Source organism: Callorhinchus milii, unplaced genomic scaffold, assembly GCF_018977255.1.
Source record: "Callorhinchus milii isolate IMCB2004 unplaced genomic scaffold, IMCB_Cmil_1.0 Scaffold2, whole genome shotgun sequence".
Classification (NCBI taxonomy): domain Eukaryota; kingdom Metazoa; phylum Chordata; class Chondrichthyes; order Chimaeriformes; family Callorhinchidae; genus Callorhinchus; species Callorhinchus milii.
In genome coordinates, this window is record NW_024704743.1 from 23,714,699 (window position 1) to 23,736,288 (window position 21,590).

Consider the following 21,590-nt stretch of genomic DNA (forward strand, 5'->3'; position numbering starts at 1 on the left):
CAGACTAAAAAAAATCTTTTTTCCCTGCTTTTTAAAAAAAATGTATATGCACTGCCTCTGAGTCTCTGTGCATTATGAATAATTTCCTAGCTGAGAGGAGAAGGGCAAATCAGCCTGTTCTGAGGCCTCATCCTCTGCTGCTTTTGAAGTAGGCTCCAGGGTGCTGAGATGCACAAGAACTAATGTGGTTTGACTCGCTCTCTGCTTTGCCTTCCGAGGGGATGACCTGATAGCCTCCCCTGGGATCCCCAATGATAATGGAAACACGGGGAAGTGCGAGGGGGAGAAAAAACAAGCCCGAACACTCTGGACTGCAATACACCAGTATCCAGTGTCCAACGTTTCTGGCATCTCCATTGTAACAGCTGTAAAGAAAAAAAGAAAGATTATAAAATGTTTGAACTCCCACAAATGAACGCAGGGAGTAAAGTTTGTGCTTGATGCGTACCCCCTGACCTCTCTATGCCACCATCGGTGGCCAAGACTAACCTCTGGAACTCCCCCACCATCCCCTCACATCTCCCCCCTTGCTTAGCGACTGACTCGATCGTTGTAAAGCATGACATTATACTACGCGAAGGGTGCTATTTCAATACAAGTTGTTATTGTTTGTTGGGAATTCTAGTAGGGTTCCTTTAAGGAATCTGATAACAAAATATCGCAAATTAGATCTCTTCTTTCGATTCACTCCTGTGCTTTAGAGTAAAGGTATTCTCAACCCAGTGATCACATGCCTTTGACCACATGCCATCTCAATGTTGGGCCACAGAACTTGAAGAAGTGGTGTCAGAGAAACATTCTCGGGTGAGAAAGTCTTCTGAGGACTGAAATGGGCAAGGTTTTTCATGACAGTTTATAGCACAAATGGTCTAAGCTCCTGTTTCCTCCCTGGAGTACAATGTGTGTACTGTAAGGGCTGAAACTCCAGTCGGTGTTCCGGGTAGTGTGATTATAATGGAGAAATCCCATTAGAAACCAAAAATATCAATGTCGCTACTTAGATCACTGACTGGAATTTAAACTCTGGTGTGCGAATTGCATTTAGGGACATCCTGGCATTGGAGAAGGTGGATAGTTGGACGACTATATTGGTAATTGAAGTGAAGCACTGACCCAGAAGGACAGGCTGTAGAAAATAATAATAATAATCCTTTCATTTGATATAGCGTTTTCACATCTTCTAGACGTCTCAAAGCGCTTCATAGAATAGACTGTAAAGTGAATTGACGGTATATTTGTGGGCGAAATGCGGCAGCCAAATTGTGCACAGCATATTCCAAAAACAGTCGTGGATTGAAGTGACCAACTTATTATTGTTTGTTTTTCTTGAGGGATTATTATTAGGCGTGTAAGGAAACTTGCCCAAGGTTTCGCCCTGCCAGGAATCAAACCCAGGTTTCTCTCTCAAAAATCGAATTGTTTACACTAGACAAAAGAAGGGGTAAAATATTCCAGATCCTATATGCTGTAATAATAATAATAATAATCCTTGCATTTGATATAGTGCTTTTCACGTCGGGAGGACGTCCCAAAGCGCTTCACAGAACACACTGTAAAGTGAATTGACTGTATATTTGTGGGCGAACGCGGCAGCCAATTGCGCACAGCATTGTCCCACAAACAGTCGTAGATTGAAAATGACCAATTTAATTATTGTTTTTGTTTTTTTTGGAGGGATTATTATTAGGCATGTGGAGTAAGGAAACTTGCCCAAGGTTTCGCCCTGCCTGGAATTGAACTCAGGTCTCTCACTTGCAAAGCGAGTGCTCTAACCACTGAGCTACAGGACTCCAATGTACATAATAGATCTATGCTGGTTACCCTGGGTCCAGCATTGATCTGTACTCTAAGAAATAAAGAGCTCAAACTTGGAGCTGGGGGCATCGGGAGAACTTTAATAATATTGCCCTATATTCAATATTTATTACATTATTTATACTATGATGGGCCGCTGGACATTCTGTGAAGCTGAGTGTGAGAAATTGCAATCATGGTGTCCGAGTGCTAGTTGGCAGGATTCTGGCAACTCTTGAGTTTTTCTTTGCCTACTCGGTACACTGCTAATTGACATTCGAACGTCCCAACCCGAAGGTCGTGATCCGGCTGCTCAGCAGCCATTATTGCAAACAGTGTCAGAGGGTCAGCCTGCAACACATCCATTGGATGTGATAAATGGCAAATGTATTGCTAAATTGACCTTCAGTGTCGACAATTTCAGATGGTAATTAGGTGGGTGTTAGTATAGCGAGGCGATCAAGGAGGCATGAGAAATGGTGCGCTGTGCAATGATGCTTTATAACAGTGGTGGCCAACCTGTGGCCCGTGGGACCGTTAAGAAGCGCTCACTCCACCCCTGAATATTCGCAGGAGTCGAGGTAAGTCAGTGTCCAATCGTTAATGTATTTTTAGTATTTTCATGAATTCATATTTCTTGATTTGTGTGCGATTAGGGTTCTGGGAGCAAAACTGACACGGCAGCATCACTGTGCGGTCCCTGGCAGCCATGTTGTTTGCCAGTCACGTGTGGTGTGCGATGTCAGAAGGATGCAACACAAGCCGAGCAGTGCCAGCACGGTTCACCAAGCAATCCGTCACACTGTGCCGGGAGTCTTAAAAGAGACAGCGTGTGTGTGTCTGTGTGTGTGTGTGTGACAAGAGAGCAAGAGCCTTGTGCATTTATATAAACCTGTGCAGATTGAGACTGATTGTTGGGATGTGCTGTGGTCGGGGTGGTGGGGGGGGGAGGGGGGCGGCTGTTGAGACAGGGACAACACAATGCTTGGTATGCAGCGACGGCAAGCAAGGTGGGACCCTTTGTCTGCGTGATCTATTTCTTACTTTGCTGGTTTGCATCAGCCAGAATGCACAGAGTCGATACTCTTTTCAACTTCAATTTATTATTCCTAAACCAAAGATCTGAAATGCAGCATTAACAGCAAACCTTCCCCACTGGAGCGTTTAAGCTGCTTCAGGGAGTGGGAGTGGAAAGGGGTGGGGGTGGGGGGTGGGGGTTGGAGGGGCAGACGTAAATTCCACAACTTCAGCATTTCTTTGAAGGTATAGATTTCTGCGCTTATTGCACCGGGGTCCTATCTTTGCACAGCATCTCAAGTTTTACATCACGGAGCTGCCCTTTCACCGCGGTACGCGCGGCGCTGCCTCAGGAATAGGAAAGTTAAGAGTCCTGATCGGAAAATCGCAGGATTCGGCTCTGCAGCTACTGAGGAGGCCCTTTTGTGATGAAATGTTGCATAAATAATGCCAACGAGGGTCGAAATTCAGTGGTTGCCATAGGGACCTTTGTGCCTGGGTGAACAACTCCATTCTGCAACGCTTGGAAGACTGCTCGCAGTCCAGCTCCCTGCACTGGGCTGGCTTTTGCTCACGAGTGGCAAAAGTTGCTCGCTCGATGGAAGGAATGTTAACTTGGGGGGACTCGGAGCGGTGCTGTTTCGCTGTGCGCGTAGCATGGTCCGCGTTCAGGTACCGATGTTCGACTGTTCTCCGCTCGCACTGCGTATTCGGACAGAGGCGGCTTTGACTTTCCTCGCCAGCTCCTGTGAATGGGGAGGATGGGGGGGGGGGTGGGGGAGGGCGCTTTGTCCTCCTGTTGTCTGGGTGAAGCCGGAGCTGACTGCACTTTTTATGGAGGGTGGAGGGAAGGGCGAAATAGATTCCCCCCCCCCCCCCCAAAAAAAAATCTTTACATACCTAGCGCTCCTGTTCACTTAAGTTAACTTTCCAGGCGCAGCTTTGTATTGTATAAATGGAATGTTGTTGTTGTTGTTGTACTGACTCCGGGAGGAGATGGAGCCGAGCCTTTTTTTTTCTTAATTCCCTTTTCAGAAGGGTCACAGCATGCGTGTGGGAATGTAGGGCTGAAATGTACTTGTGGAGCTGTGCTGCGGTGAATCCGTTCTCCGTGCAGATCTTACGGTCAGAATCAGAAAGGAGAGAGGAGGTCGTGTCTGGAAATCAATATTGTCTTCCTGCCCCTCTGATAAGTGGGTCTGGGGACCTGTCTGCTCAGATTTTGGCGCCAGGCCCACTGGAGCTTTCTGCCATGAGTTCGAGTGTCTCGAAGCCCCAATGGGATAGGGAGCAAATGTGCTGTTGCTGATAGTTTTGAGGGAAATAGAAAAAAACTAAGTGCACTTTTTAACAGCTGCATATTATTTGTAACCTTTCTGTGCTGAAGAGCTGTTACAGTGCTGAGCGTTAATGTGTGCTGTAAGCGTGCGTGTCTGGAGTCTTCCCCAGGATCATCTTTCTGTCGTCGTAATATCCCAAGTGATCAACAAGAGTTGCTGTCGTATCAAGAGCTGCCCTATTTGAAAAGCAGGATTTTAACATGCAAGTTAGGATCGTGGCAAAGAGAGTCACCACGGGAGTCATTTTACTTGAAGGGCTTTGATAATGCTGGAGCTTCAAAGAGTCATCTGCGGGAGACAATGAGGCTTTGAGATTTTATGGTGGCATAGCAAAGGGTCAAAACTGCGATCATGGAAAGGGAGCTTAGGGCCAGGGAAGAGACGTGAGACCTGGAACAGGGAGGGAAAAGTCCCAAGAAACGAGGGGAACTTCAAAGCTGAATTTGCGGTTTCAACCTCCTTAGAAAACTGAACAAAGCCTCAAGGCTTTTGAGTGTGCAGTTCAGCTTCAGTTTGACCGTCGGTAAATATTTACCTGTTCTATTATTCCGCTTGTGCTTTCGTTCAGTTTTTTTTAAGAGCTTACTTTGTTTTATTTTACTTCATGTTTACTGTGCAAAGTTGTGTAACGTTCCTTTAAATTGTGAGATGTGGCAATGTGATGACTCATGTGTTTTAGAGGTTTAAAATGTAGCTCTATGTAGTTGGTGTATCAGAAGAAAGATGGAATGACTTGTGTGCCTTGTAAGGCTTGTAAAATCAACTCTTATCTCAGGGCTAGGTGTCAGGATAATTGAAAATGTGGTACCTGAATCCACTGTTTGTGGGACATTGCTGTTACCAAGGTACCAGCTCTGCATTACACAGTGTCATCATTCATGATGAAAAGAATATTTGGTGGTGCACAGGCGTAGTGCCAGAGCAAGTCTTTGATTTTAGAAATTAGGAGTCTTGTTAGTCATTGGGGATTCCCAACCCACTCACTCAGTTTCATTCATATCCATCTTAATTATAATAATCCTTACATTTGATATAGAGCTTTTCACTTCAGGAGGACGTCTCGTAATGCATCCCAGGAAAATTTTTAAAGTGCATCGACTGTATTTTTGTAGACTCCCTATAATGTTCATCATTTTAATTCTAATTATCTTTTAGCTAAACATAGTGAACGAATCAAAATAGACTGATATTTGAAAACATTTGTGGAACATTGCTGTGTCCAAATTGGTTGATGCACCCACCTATAAAATACAGTCACTCCACTTTATAGTATATCCTTAAAGCCTTTGAGGTGTCCTCGTGATGTGAAAGGCACAGTATCAAATGTAAGGATTATTTTAATAACAATAATCCTTGCATTTGATTTAGTGCCTGAGCACGTCGTTGAGAAGGTCTCAAGGTGCTTCACAGCATATATTGTAAAGTGGATTGACTGTGTATTTTGTGGGCGATTTGTGACAGCCAATTGCGACAGCAGTATTCCACAAACAGTGGATTGAGGTACCACATTTTTTTTGGAGGGTATATTACCCCTCCGAAAGCAATCCGCCAATCGACTAACAACTGAGTTCCTACTTACTGCTAGGTAAACAGAGACTTCTGGAGTAAGAAACTTGCCTAAGGTTTTGCCCCAGCCGGGAATTGAACCTGGGTCCTCTTGCTTGCGAAGCAAGTGCAATAATCACTATGCTTCGGGACTCCAATTATAATTAATAACAAACAAACAAACAAACAAACATTTGAGTTTGGAAACAGAATGGTTTTAATTCTGTTTAATCAGTACTTTGAAGAGATGAATTTTGGACTTTTTTCAGTCAAGTTCTTCAGTGAAACAACTCCGCTGAACATTACCATCCACGGTTAATGGAGACCACAGTTGATCCATAGACCTTTAGTAGATTCAAAGCACGTAAGAGGTGATGTGGTAGAGTGGGGGTTCTTTTTTGGTCAGTCGGGGCTCTGGCACATGTGGAAACCCATCACCAGCTTAAGAGTATCCAAACCAAATTGAGAATTCCATTCATCCCACCTACACATGGAAATTCCAGAGATAGATGTTGGAATGGAATGAGCAATCCGGAAAGTATTAGGCGCAGGTTGGCAAGAGCCAAGGCTTGTGCGCTCGGGTACTGCTGGAGTCTAACCAGCTAAAGACGCATAGCTTGCCATTGATATTGCTGTCTGGCAAGCTTTCCCGCTGCTTGTCCAGCTAGGACCACCCTACACGTTAGGGCTTTGGCTTACGTGGGATAACTAAGTGGGATAACTCCCTCTCCCCAGTGACTGGTTCATAAAATTCGATTCCACATTATGAGGTCCATAAAACAATGGCCATTCGTCTTACTTGCAGGTCATCAGGTCACCACCAATGTTACTTCCGGTTTCCAGCACAGACTGTCGGCCACAACCTCTCTCGCAAGAGCTTCCGGTGCGAGAAATGCTGGAACTTGTTGCTTGAGCTTTTCCACCCCAAATTTTATCCAATTTTGCATTTTTGTATCAATCAGCCTCTCAGTTCACCCGAAATCTTGGCAAGGGCTTTGATGTTAAAGAGAATTGAAAAAGTTTGCCGAAACTTTGAAAGTTGTTGATAGTGCTCATGAAATCACACCATTGTATTGAGCAGAATATCAATGTCGACTTTGAATTTCTCTTTGGGATTCTGCCTCGGCTCATCTTCTCCCTCTTACTCAAATAGCTGCTTCACTCACTGGGCTTTTCTTTGAACAATTCAGATGGGAAATCCAGTTCTTTCACTGATTCACAAGCATGATCCAGGGCATACAGAAACACATTCTCTCGATGCTTCTGCTACTTATGCCCTGAGTAACGTCACAGAAGCAGAGATGCAATAGTTTTCTGGCAAGGTTCATTTCATTAACCCATTGCTCACCACATTAAAGCAACATGAGGCAGCAATAAACAAGGCAAACCGAATGCTTGGCTGCAGGTAAAAGTCATCCCACTTCACAGTAAATCCTGTGAAGTGCTTTGGGATGTTCTTCCGATGTGAAAGGCGCTATACCAAATGCAAGGATTAATATTATTACATTCCTAAATGAGTTGAATTCAGGGGACGCAGAAGCCATGTTCAAGCTCAGAGTACACCCAGGATTGCTCGTGTAATTCTGGTCGCTGCAACATGTTTGGGGCTATCCAGGCCCCAGAGATAGAGTAGAGGAGAACAACAAGGCTGATTTTCTCAGTGAGACAAGAGGAATTATGCTCCTGCAAAAATTACACTGTATCAAACAACATGTCTTACAATATATTAGCACTGTTGAACCAGTATCACCCGAGTATCAGTGTACAATGGTATTCACAGCTTCTGCTGAGGCAAAACAGAAACTCAGTCAGCTGATAGGGAAAAGTTGTCTGACCTGTGGTGGTCCACCCAATGATATTCCCAATGCGTTATTGAAGGTTTCACGGCCAAGTTGACATCCTAACCCCCTGCCAACTTGCCTGTTCCCTCCGTTCAGTGGGCTCCAGCCTGCTTTACGTCCCCTGCCTTGCCTTCAGTGACTCTGCCCCCACCCTCTGGAACTCCATTCCGCGGTCCCTCCGCCTCGCCTGCTTCAAGACCTTCCTCATTGACCATGCCTTCGGTCACTCTCCTTCCCCCAGCCCCCCTGCCCTCCCCGATCCCGACCCCCAGCTCGGGTCCGAAACACTGATTGTGCAGCACCTTGGGTGTGCACAATGTGAAAGGTGCTATACAAATATTATTTTATTATTGTTGAACAAGTGAGAAGAAATCAAGCTTTACAGAGCTTCTGTAAACAGCCATAAAATGACCTGTCGCTAGTGGAAGAGAAGAATTCCATCACTCCACAAGCATTCTCAGGCTATGACAGACATATGGTGCATCAAGTGCTCCACTTTGTATTTATTTCACTGATTTGAGCCAGCACCTCAGCTCATTCTCTTCATATCACTTCCATTATCGTGGCCTTGACCATGGCAGATGGCAGTCGTTTATGTCCAAATTGTGCTCCTTCAGGGTTGAAGAAAATGCCTGTCAGACCTTGATCTGTTGTGTAATTCGTTCAAGATTCCCCTAGGAACTCTAATTTGATGGTTCCTGAATCTTCAGAAGTGTATACAAATCTAACAAGTACTGACATATGCTTTTAGTGTCTTATGTCTGGAGCCCAGGGCAACCAAGGTCACCTTATATTGCTTTTTTTTTGATTAGGTTCATAATTGTTTTTATATTACCAGAAATTTCAGAGATGAATTGAGCAATTTTATTTTTAACTAAATAGTGGTTGAATATTTTATTATCTTGCAAAGATGCTCAGCCTTGAGTACCTTGAGTAGAATGCACTGCAATCTGTTTGTTTAGCAGAGGCAGTGCAGAGTTCTTGCTGAGGGTGGTATTATGCAGAGTGGGACTCTCGGGGATCCCACTGATCTTCACCAATGTCTTCCTGGCACAGAGGAACCCCATTATAGCCAACTAACAACCGGGTTCCTACTCACTTCTAGGTAAACAGAAATGTGTGGTGAAAGGAAACTTGCATAATAAAGGGGATTGAACCCGAGCCTCTCACTTGCTAGATGAGTGAACTAACCATTAAGCTATGGGACTCTTCCTAGTGGGGGGGATGGGAGGTAAGCGTGGTCTCCTTGAAGCTGAGCTGGCTCCAAGATGACATGCTTGGGATTGGAATGTTGAAATTGAGTCTACACTCTGTGACGATCTCAGTTGTCCTGAGCTCGGTGGGTTCACTGTACTCCCAAGACAGTGCTGATGATAGACCAACCAGCTGAGTTCAGTGGTGGGATTTGGGGGGGAAGCGTGGTCCCTGGGACAAGGAATGTTCCCATTCTGTCCCAACGCCCTAACAGGTACCAGCTGGACAAGCCGTGAAAGCTTACCACACAATGCTCTCAATGACAAGCGTGTTTGGATGGTTAGATTCCAGCAGTACCCCAACACACACACTAGGGTTCCATAAGCCTGATCTCTTGCCAAGCTGCACCTGACAAATTTCAGAATTAGGTAAGCAAGATGCATCCCTCCAGGGAGAGAATGTGTACTCTATTCGAAACACAGGGAAATTTCTATGCATACATGGAATTCTCAGTCTGGTTTGGATACTCTTAGCTAAGCATGGTGATTGGTTTCTGTCTGTATCAGACACCCAGCTGACCAAGCAAAATAGATAGCAAATAGATATTGTATAACCCAACCCTCCTTCCACCCCCCAAAAAATCCCCAACAAATGGTCTGTTTGTCTTCCTTGTTAGCATAACATATTCCATCTGGGGGATATTCCAATAATCAATTATACAGGAAACAGATGGGATTCAACAAGAAAGAGACTGTAAAAAGAGAAGTGGCCTAACATCCTCATCTGCGACCCCTCAGTCACATGCTACAGGTTGGTGAGAGGGTCTACATACTGATGCATCGGAGGCTTTTCTTCCCTCTGCTTTCTTGCCACTGAGACTGTTAGCTCACAACACAGATATGAACCTGTGTCCCATCCACTCCTTGGTGTTGGATACCTTTTAAGAAGAAATGACCAATTAACTGGGAGCCAATGAAAGGGGGTGAGGAAGTATAAACCAGGATGCGGGGGTGGGGGGGAGCTAACTAGGAGGAGTTTTTGGTTGCAGTGTGTTTTGAGAGCTGAGAATAAAATAGTAATTTCTACATTTTGAGTTGTGAGAACATAACACTTGGCAGCAATGTGCTGTTGACCAGTGTGGTATCAACATGCTTTTGTTTTATAAGCTCTAATTTAAGATGCTTTAATTTCATTTTACTTTGATTACTCAATCCACGACTGTTTGTGGGACACTGCTGTGCGCAATTGGCTGCTGAGGTCTGGCCACAAAATACAGGGTCAATTCAATTTACAGTATATCTGTATATATGAAGCACTTTGAGACATCTCAATGATGTGATGATCAAATGTAAAGATATATGATGCTACATCAAATGTAAAGATTATTTTTATTATTATTATGACATATTAAACCAGAAAGGAAGCTGGAGTGCTCCAAACTGAGCTGGATAACCTGGTGAGATTATGGACTTGAAGTCGCTTTGGGGATAGTGATCAGGTTTAATGGTGAGGGTGTGAAGTTTATAGGGGAGTTTTATTGAGATCTGGTTCCTTTTGATGTGTTGATGGGGGATTGTCATTGCCAGCACTGGTTGATGTATATTGGCTGGAGTTCATTGAAAGAATGAGAATCAGGATGGTCACCTATTTCCAGAAAACATTAGCATCTGATTGACAGGAAATAAGGTAATCCATATGCTATTACATAAGTTCAAGGGTGAACAGAAAATATGCTTTATATAAAAAAGCTGTAATTTAAGTTGCTTTCATTCATTATTTTTTAAACTGTATTTTCCGGTTCCCCACCCTGGGGGCCTACATTGTGCATTACTGTCTGCCTAACAGCACACAGACCTCTTCTTACATCAATGAATTCAGCACAGACCTAGGATAGAAACCTGGGACTGTTGCGGTCAGCCACACATTGGATAAACACACAGCCATCAGAGGAACCTTGATAGACAAATAATCTTGAGAGCTTTCACACAGATCAGCACTTGCGCGTGTGCAGTTGTTTTCGAGATTGTTGCTGAGTATAGTATATCTTTTGGTGAAGGCAGTTGTTTTGGGTCCAGCATGTAGCTTTAGGCTTCCATAGAAAAACAGAAAAGTACAACACAGTAGGAGGCCATTCAACCCAGTTTTCTGTCTGTTTGTTCCTTCAAGAAGGAATCCATCTTAATCCTTGTCTCTCCATGTGCTTGTCAATTTATTGCCTAAATGCCCCCAATTGACTTAGCTCCAGTAGGCACCACTTTCAAATCATTGCTTACACTAACAAACCTCTGGGAAGAGAGTTCTTCTGAACCTCTGCTTTTATTCCCTTAGTCACAATCTTGAATTCATGCCCTCTTGACCTCAAATCCCCTACCAACAGAAAGAGTTTTTTTTCGTGATTAATGCTCTCAAAGTTTTTCATTAACTTAAACACCTCTATCACGTCACCCCTCGACCTTCTCTGCTCCAGTCCTCCTTATCCCCATAAACTTTTATTACTTTTGTGTTCTTTTCAATTTGGAAAACAATTGACTAACATAAAAGAGTTTGAACAAACTGAGCAACCAGAAGGTAAGTGACTCATTTCCTGATGGGTGAGAGAGCGATGTCTTGTTGCCAGTTAAATCAAAACAGCACAGGAGGTTGACAAGACAGTGCTGGAACAGTGTGCAAACATTTGTTGGCTTATTCCATTTATAGACTTAGTGTTTGTGTCACTTCCACACTGAGCCTGCCCCAAAGATGAAGCCATGAGCTCTTTGGAAGCACTGGAGAAACACAATTATGTCAGACTATTCGCTAGTGAAAGGCAGAAGGAAAATAAACCTTTCTAAATACAACTGTGTCTATTGATTTTTTTCGCCCCTGCTTAAACTGCCTTTTTATCAACACAACTTCTGTTTGCTGCCCTTGTGACACCACCTGACAGCAATGCAAAGGAAGAATTGCTGGAGACAGACACGTTTTCCCCCCTGATCGTCCCTTTCTCATATGTTCTTTCTCTTTCTTTCCATGGTGCAGGAGCTGCAGTTTGAAAGACTAACGCGAGAGCTGGAGGCAGAGCGCCAGATTGTTGCCAGCCAGTTGGAGAGATGCAAGCTTGGATCCGACACTGGCAGCATGAGCAGCATTAGGTACAAACTCAATCTTTTCACTACCCACTCGAAATGCAGTGTACTTGTATATCAAGCTTTGAAAGCACCCCAAAGTGAAAGAAGGAGGGGTAGAAAAAGAGTGTTGATCTGCAAAACATTATGCTTTCTAAATGTGTTTGTTTCACGCTGTCCAAAACAGTGTTTGGTGCTTCTTCTGTTGAGTTGTTTTCTCTGACCTGTTATGTTTGGCTATGTCATTTCACAAGCGGGCACACAGGAAAGAGACAGTGGTTCACAGAGCTTTCTGAATATCTGCAGGTGAAATAGAGCTGTGGTGATACTCAGCCTTCCTCTGGGGACACAGAGTCGAGAGCGTGAACTCACATCCTTGAAACCACTTCCGCAGGGATGTGTAAGATCGAAGTGTTGCTGCCATCACAGTGCGCAGTACGTTGTTCCCCACAGAGCAGAGCTCATTGGTTGAGTGACCCCTTTCCTGACTAGTCAATAGTCCGTGGCTTACTGGAGCTCACACCATCCTGACAGATAATGCATTTGGACATTGCTAAAACGTTTGTGTATTTACACTGTACGCATCCTGTGCATTACTGATACTCATGAATTCTATTGGGAGAATGACCTTTATGCTGGAAGGGTGCTTTTAGTATTGGCCTTGATGAAAAGATGTATTCATTAAAGTGACAGGTGAAAACACAACAGATCAAATCTCTCTTTTTGCTAGCAGCGGGCATTGCTTGTATGCCACCACATCAGTTCAGAGTTACCGTCCAATTTAAATAATGGACAAGGAGCCTGTCCTGCTATTTTGCAGACTTTACCACCTACATTTAAAGGGGAAGAAAGTGAATTGGGCATGTAGTGCAAACCTTCTGGTTTGATATAATTTTTTTGTTTCTTCTCCCCCCTCAAATGTTGATATTTGTTTTTGTTTTGTTTTAGCTGGCACTTAGTGACAGAGAGAAAGAATGTGTGGAATATTCTCCCTGTGCGAGCCTCCCCTGATGCTCACTGGCACATTGACTCCCCACAGCACACTGCTAACTTCCTAGTATTGTGTGTGTGTGGAGGTGGGGGGAGAGGAAGGGAGGCAATTCAAGTCTCTGTGCAAATACTGTTAGTGCCAATGGGAAATCCAGGACATAGGTGTAGAAGAATACAGTGGATCAAAGCAGAATTGTATTACCAAGAACTGATTTGTCACAGATATTTTATATTTCCAGAAACCACTGGGTGACTTTGCAGTTCTTTATAAGTGCAATGTACTTCCAGTCGTTTCAATACTGTGACTCCACCTGGGAGAATAAGCTTGTTTTAAGCTTGATCATTGTAAACCTATTTCTTTTGTCCAGGACATTACTTCAATCATCGAACAGCTAAAACAGGAGCTCATTGTTGGCTGGGTTGTACTTTCCTGTTTGTTTGCTTTTCAAAGTGTTGCTTTTTAGTTTCCTGAACAGGAGTTTTATCATGTGAGACCTGTCTCCGGTTGGAAATTACTGAAAAACATTCTCATCTATTAAGTTTGTAGCTTTCAAATGAAGGCTTGGAACTCCCTGGAGGCCAAAGTTTTTGCTGTCTGTTTTACCAATGACTATAAATAGCAGTAAATGAAACCGTCAACTCTAAATGTTTTCCCCGTGGCAACTGTACAGGCGCTAATGCATTGCTGTTATCATGTAGTTCATTATTACTCTTCTGCTCTTGAGTTTCCAAAGTTGCTTGGAAAACACAAGAAAAGTGCGATAATTATCAATCACAAGCCACATTTTCACCACACACTGATGATAGCAAGCCCAGGTAGCCCAGACCAGCCTCATTGTGTCACTTCCTTTTAACTCCTTCATTGTGCACTAATAGTAGTGAAACTCATAATAAGATTCACATGGCTTCAGTGGCACTGCTTACGGCATCTCCCTGGAGCGCAGAGTTTCAAGTGGGAGTGACCCAAGTGGTACTTTCAAATGGCAGTGAGTGGTGAGATTGTATCACTGACAATTTACCTCACCTGTCCAAATTGTTTTTAAAAAGATGATTCCTTACTGCTCGCACGTGCTTGTTGGCACGAATGCACACTTGGGACAGTAACATGATTCTCGATTTTTGCTGTTGACTAAAGTCGTAGGATTACGTTTTCAATAGGGTCGCTGGCGTGTAAGATCCAGAAAGATTAGCAGAGTCTTTCCGTGGTCTAAAATCATCCCACTTTGCAGTAAGATCCTATTGATGCCTGTCACCAAGTTCATTACACAGAATGCAATGATCAATCCAGCAATAGACATACCAGCAGCTTACATTTACATACACCTTTCAAATTAAAGATATTAAAGTGCTTCACAATAGAGAATAACTAGAAACAAACTAAATGATTGTTGTAATGATACGTATGATACAGTGACACAGTGCATGTAAAGTGGGCAACACCACAATGTTTGTCTGAACTCCCTAGTGCAATCTTTGGCAGCTTCACAGATGTGGTCCGGATAGATGGGGCTTTGCAGTTCACATCAGCATTCAGCAGAAATCCCTTCTACCTGCTTCGCAAAGCTCACATTACCTATCTGTGAATTGTCTTCTGACATTTTACTGTCCAGAGATAGGATTTATTTGAAATCAAAATGAAAAAACTAAACCTACATTTAGCTAATTTGCATGTTGGTTTCCTGCACTAGCCAAGGTACATTTCTAGCTCATTTCATTACCGCCTTTCCATTGACCTCTCCAGTTAATGTAATACTGCCAGATTCCATTACCAAGTTTTAATTGGACAAACTATGATGTCCAGTGTTAACTGTGTGTTATTAATATATCTCCTGCTGGTGCCTTGGAGAGTATGGAGTCCTGTAGCTCAGTGGTTAGAGCACTCGCTTTGCAAGTGAGAGACCTGAGTTCAATTCCAGGCAGAGGGCGAAACCTTGGGCAAGTTTCCTTACTCCACACAGAGCCTAATAATAATAATCCCTCCAAAAACCCCCCAAAATAATAAATTGGTCATTTTCAATCTACGACTGTTTGTGGGACATTGCTGTGCACAATTGGCTGCCGCGTTTGCCCACAAATATACAGTCAATTCACTTTACAGTATATTGTGTGAAGCGCTTTGAGACATCTAGAAGACGTGAAAAGCGCTATATCAAATGCAAGGATTATTATTATTATATCAAGAGTTACTATACAATATAACCTGCAGAATCTGTGGGAGTTTTACCACCTGCTCAGTGACCTCAACTTATTGGCATTTTAACTTGTTTCATTGCTTCCTAATGATTAAGAACAAACCGTGAATACTCTGCAGTGGGTTTTCCTTTCACAGCAGCACTATCCACTGCATGCATTTCTGGACTACTTTTTCTTATTTCTCAATTCTCTTTACATTATCCCCCCCCGCCCCACCGAAAAAAAATCTTTTCTCTCTCTCGAGATAATGACAATGACTGCGTTTTCCCAGGCATCAACTGTCACACAGTATCTCGTCCAATTAGCCAGTGTGCAATGGACAGTGACTGTGAGCATGCTATTAGATTGAAGGGGCATGACAGCTAAACTCATTCCTGTCTGCAACCAATATTAATGTGTGTGTACCAACATGTGTGTTTTATGGCATGGGTCTCTGACTAGCAGTCAGAAATTTGATCCCTGGCTGAATTTCCCCTCCCTAACCCAGGGATGCTAACCCAGAGCTGTTGACAATGTCCCCAGGAACTAGTTAAATCAGCATGTATTTGTACTAGGATATTCACAAATGCAAAATTTATTTTTTGATACTGGGGGAGGGGAATCAAATCTTTAAACGAATAAAGGATAAATGTATGAATTGAACAAGGGAAATACAAGGACAGGAGCGCCTCATTCAGCTCTGTCCTGCGGTTTCTTAGGCGGCAGTGATAAATGGTACTAATGATCTGGAGTGATATTATTGCTTGCGGAGTAGCACAAATTATTTAGAAATAGTGTCAGTGATTTAGGTATGGCACTAGTGATCTAGAAATAGTACTAGTGACTTGAAAGTACAGGTGCAGCATTTTCTTGCCACAAGATTCCAATTTCATGCATCTTAACTTAATATGGCACCTTATCAAATGCTTTCCAAAAATTCATGTAAGAATTATTCATGAAAAAAAATCCATGTAAATTCCATCCATTGATCTTCCTTTATCCAAAGCCACAGGTTAGGTTAATCAGACATGATGTACCTTTCTTAAAAAAAATGTTGATTCTCTCTGGTCAGTTCATATTTATCCAGATGCTCAGTTCCTCTGTCCCATGGGCAGAGTTTTCTGTAACAACCCTCTGGGCTAATGAATACTGTCTGAGGTCCACAACTGTTCCACATCACAGCGCTGAAAAGACACAATCTGCCAACAAGTTCCTTAAGTGCAGTGCAAAGCACATGTATTTTTAGCTGCAATTCAGGACGTTCCCCAGTGCTTGAGGCTGTGTAATGTGAAGAGAAGACACAGTGAACTGCAAGGATGAAATGAAACTGATCAAAGGTTTGCGTGAATCCATTGAAATCTCTGGCTCTTTGAGAACTGAAGACCACAGGCCCATCAGTAAATGGTAGACAACTTGAATGGGTGCTTTACTAATGTTCTATTTAGAAATAAAAGCAAACGTCATCTGTCCATATCAGTGACGTGTACTCAGTCATGCTTCTAATTTTGCCCTTGCCTATAAAGAGCATTTTCCTTAGGATTTTAAATGATTAAGGCGTAATTTTCTACCTATCCCAGTAAGTCGCTTCCAAGCATAGTACAAAGGGTAGGTGCATGTGTGTTCATACATCAGGCATGATTTTCCTTTGTGTATCGACAGGTTGATATCAGTGGTTTGGTAGTAGTCAGGCTCTCCTAAACATTGAGTGGGTAAAGCCACTGCTGGGGATAGTCCGAGGCCTTACATACAGGAAGGTTGAATGGTTGAATCCTGGTCAATAATTGAGTTAGTCAATGTTATCAGGGTTAGCACCCCTGGGTCAGCATCACTGAATCTGGATTGCTGTGTCAGCACCCCCGGGTCAGGGAGGGGAAATTCAGCCAGGGATCACACTTACGATTGCTATCCAGAGGATTCACTATCAGCATCTGATATCCTAATTCACAGAACAAATAAATGGTCTAAATGGAATACAAAGGAAGATGTTTACCTCTCGCAAATTGTTTTCCAGTGACAGTAGTATCAAGTTTCTTCCAGTTTAGTTAGTTGGGTAGAGGGAGTAAAGAGGAGAGGGCACAGCATTAGCTGGAGTAGGAATGGGGAGTGAAGTCAGAGTACATAGGGCTGGGCTGCCACAGCAAAGAGCATTGCATTGTTGAAGGTGCTGTCTTTTGAGAGGTTAAACTGTGGTCCAATCTGTCTATTCGTGTGGACATTAAAGATCCCACAGTACTACTTGAAAAGAGTTTCTCCACGTGTTCTGGCCAACAGTCCCTCAAATAAAATTGGTCACTCACTTCATGCCTGTTTGTGGAAACTTTGCTGTGTGCAAATTGGTTGCTTTAGAAATACAGTCACTGCACTTTACAGTATATCATGTGAAGCAATTTGACACGTCCTCCTGACATGAAAGGCATTGTATCAAACAAAGTATTATTTTTAGTTTTAAAATATTGCCAAAAAAACAAAGAATGCTGCATTTTGTGTGTATTTTTTTAAGTACAAGGGACCCATAGCTAATAAACTAAAAAGTTAATTAAACACAAAGCCACATTATCCATTGAATGAATTCTCTTAAATGTTGTTTTCCTGGCGGACAGTGCTTCTTTCTGTGTCAGGCAGATATGAAGAGTGGAGCTACTAATAATGATCTATTTCTTCTCCACTGAGCTGTGCGCCCCCTCACAAACAAACACACTGAATCCCAACGTTCTTTTCACCTGCCAACCGTGGTTTAAGAAGCCGTCTTGCGTTCAGGGACAAATTTAGGAAACTACAACTAATTAATGTTATTTTTTTTAAAAAAGCTTCAGCACCTTGTCATCTTTATTTTTAATTGCTTTGTCTCAGTTTATCGAGTTCAGAATCTCATAGTCGTGTGTAATAAGGAGCCACATCACAGTGATGTGATCCGATACACAAATGGAGATGTTCGAGGTCAGGTTATAGGCCAGAAAAGGTCTAGAATAATGTGATGTGGATGGAAAGCTTCCTGGCCTCAGCACCTGCTCAGCAGTAGCTACACTATGGCTGTGTTATCCTCTGAATGGTGGAAGGCCTCTTTAGCCTTTCAAAACCCACCCTTTCCCAGGATGAGCTCCTGACTTGTTTTGAAGTGCAAATGAATTCAAAACTAGCTCGTTCAGCTTTTGCCTTGTTCGATTTGAGTTAGATTTCAGTCGGTGTAATCAAGTGCAGCTTCAGGTTTTCAAACACTGCTCCTACAGCTTAAGGAATCAAAATGCTAAGTCCTAAAAGCACAGTCTTATAATTCAATTCCCCCATACATCAATACTTTACCCCACTCCATTTTTTTNCAACAAAAAGGAATAATCCCAGACACTTTGTTCTGCTGAAACAAAAAATACTTTTTGTTGGTGTCATTTACCTCTGAAATAAGTCCTGCCATTCATATCAGTGCTTTAACATTAGGGCTGTTAACATGACCTTTGGATAATGTTCTAGTGCCTTCCGATTCTTTTCCACCGGTCAGAAGCTAGGATGCAACAAGAACATGTTGGCACATGACCAGGCAGATAGTTTGAAACAGATACCTTGGTCAGATCCACTGTGGCATTGAGTGCAAGTTATTTTGTCAACTTTACAATGCAAGTTCAAGCCCCAATTTGGGACTTTGAATTCATACATACTTGACTGACAATCAAATGCATTGCTGGAGGTGTGCTGCATTGTTAGAGGTGCCGTCCTTCAGATGAGATATTTAAACCGAGGTCCTGTCGACCTCTTGAAGTGGACATTAAAGATCCCATAGCACTATTTGAAAAGAGAACAATCTCCCAAATAAAATTGATCATTCACTTCATGGCTGTTTATCGGGATGCCTATGTGCAAATTGGCTGCCATGTTTGCCCACAAAACACACAGTCAATCAATCCACTTTACAGTATATACTGTGATTCGCTTTGGGACGTCCTCCTGATGTGAAAGAAACTATACCAAATGTAAGGATTATTAATATTAACATATTGCATCCAAGAAGAACTTAACATACTTGCTCTTTGCTTTAATAGTAGGGGATGCTTACTCCTCTCTCGAAAATAGAAATGCTTTGCTGTTTCTCCCTTCCTCCTCCTCCTGTCCATAACACAGTAAAGTTTGTGGACTCTGAAATGGCACAGCGTAGCACGTTGGAACGCCAATATGCTGTGCCGCTGTGTCACTCGTCCCTGTTATCAGCAACATTTTTGTTCATAACAGCTACAAAACTGCTTTAGTATCAGTTTGTAGTGGGGAGTAATACACAAAGGTAAACAACAGTATATTCAATCACATCTTGAGGTTTTTTTTTGTTGATGCCAATGTTTGGCAATGTCTGTGACAATGATATAGTAGTAACATTGACAATGCCCTACATTGACAATGTCAACGTTATCAGGTTTGCCGAATCCTTTTGTTTTCATAAAGACACCGCCCTTTAACAAAAGAACAAAAGATTAGTCTATGTGACCAAAAAAAACAACTTGCATTTATATAGTGCCCTCCACGCCGGACGGCGTCTCAGAGCGCTTTACAGTAATGGATCCCGGGACCGAGCCAGCAACAGCAACTAAATATGTTGACCCAAAACAGTAGCTTCAACACAGTTTTCTCTACCACCTGCTAGGAATGTAAATTCTTAGTCACTCTACAAGTTCTATTTCTCAGAACTCCTTTGAAGTTTATGGAGCATCTGAGGCTTCAGATAATAAAAGCCACTGTGATCCCATAGTGAGTCATTCAAGACACTTTTCCAGACTGGTAAATGGCCAGAGCTAATGACAAGACTAGTGAATCCTGTCCTTGATCTCACCTGCTGCTGCAGATATCTAACATATCTACGCTTTCAGCTAACACAATGTGTAGGAGCCTCAGGCCAGTGGGGTCCGCACCTGCAATTTTTCATCTCAGGTGACAGGCAAGAGACTGCCAGCACAAGTGGTGGAGCAGGAAATTAACAAAGCGCTTCAAAAAGGAGCCAGACAAGTTCATGTCAACTGAAAGGATTCAGGGATATTAAATTTAGAGATGGATATCAAAGGAATCTAGTGGGAAGTTGGCTGAATGGACCGATGACATGTCAATGTCTTATTTGGTTACTCTGATACTATGTTTGTCATTGTCAAGAGAAAGGGGTGTGGAATCTGAGGTGTGTGGCCCAAAAGGGGTCTGTCTCTTCCAAACAGCTTTAGAAAAAAGCAGCAGCAGAGGTCAAGAGCGATGCCATTCCCAATATTTAGCCCCATTTGGAACTCACTTAGTTTCGGCTGACCTTTCATTGCAGTATTGGGGATGATTTGCATTGTTGGAGGTGCCATCCTTTGGATGAGATGTTAAACCAAGGTTGGACATTAAGTACACAGTGATGTCCAGTCAAAAAGAGAAGCTACTTTCCCCTGGTGCCCTTGCCAACAATCCCTCACTTAATTATTGGTTATTCACTTCATGACTGTCATCAGGACATTGCTGTGCGCAAATAGGCTGTCATCAACAAAATACACAGTCACTACACTTCACAGTTAATCCTATAAAGTGTTTTGAGATGTCCTCGCTATGTAAAAGGTGTATATCAAATGCAAGGATTGTTATTATGTATCCATTGGGCCAAAGGAACAGCAAAGTGTCCTGTAAAAAAAGGAGGTGGAAAAAACAAAATTCACATAAATCTTTTACAAGATGACATTGGAAAAGTTAATGCTGGAGCAAAAATGCCTCTCACGAACACTGCCTGAACTTGTGTTTTCAGAGTAGCAGAGCTGAGCCATGTCGGGTGAGAACACCCAGTGAGGCCACGCACCCCTTTTACTGTGCTGAGTTGGGCAGCTTCACTGATTGAAAATGCAGTTCATTACCAGCATTCAGTAAAACAGACACAGAAAGAGGGAGGAAAAATATCATGTCAATTTCTGACAAGTTGTAATGATTTGAGTGTGTGTTGCATCAGTCACACCTAATTTAAAATTACATCTATTTATTCATGTAGATAAGAGTTGGGCAACTTGAAAATGTTGTCCGACATTGCTGTCTTAAATAGTGTCTGGATATCCAGTGAACTGAGACCATCTAAATAGGATATTACTGCTCAGACAAACTGCACATGTCAGCAGAATATTGATCAGTAATTGTATTGAGAAAGTACCAATCCTTCTACCCGGCAGAGAAACTATGAACAACCACTTCAAAAATAAGCTGACACCAGTCCACCGAGTATTCACATGACATCACTTGCAGTCTGTCGTGCCCTACCTTCTCACTGGTCATGATTAGTTGACTCAGCACAGCCTAGGATCAACCCTGGGACTTTTCTGGTTTGTTTGCCTTAATTAAACCATCAACGGTTGAGCGAAAATTATATTCAAAGATTAACTTTTTTAAGCAGTGTATTTCAGTTTGCATCATCCCACTACATATTTTGGGAATCGTAAGAGAACCATGGATATGGATAGGGGGTACTTGCTCGGCCTGTCTCCTCTCTCCTCATTGCAAGTAGGAGGCGGATTCTGCCCATGTTCTCTTAAAGCCTTGTCCTTGCTTATTCCAAACCTGTCTCTTTATTGATGCAGCAATGATCTCCCACTGAGATTGATGGTGTCTGG

At 42.7% G+C, this 21,590-nt stretch overlaps 1 protein-coding gene across 4 annotated transcripts in view; it reads left to right on the forward strand.

Annotated features, from left to right (window-relative positions):
• Window positions 1-21,590, forward strand: part of LOC103176257 (catenin delta-2) — a 447,491-nt gene that overhangs the window by 137,078 nt on the left and 288,823 nt on the right. For 2 of the 4 annotated variants that reach the window (XM_042331893.1, XM_042331892.1), the window contains exon 2: window positions 11,750-11,862. In XM_042331893.1, coding sequence (XP_042187827.1) covers window positions 11,750-11,862 — 113 coding nt within the window. Of the gene's footprint in view, window positions 1-2,747; window positions 2,805-3,308; window positions 3,484-11,749; window positions 11,863-21,590 lie in introns of those variants that run through there. The other 2 variants (XM_042331894.1, XM_042331890.1) reach the window with 2 other exon arrangements.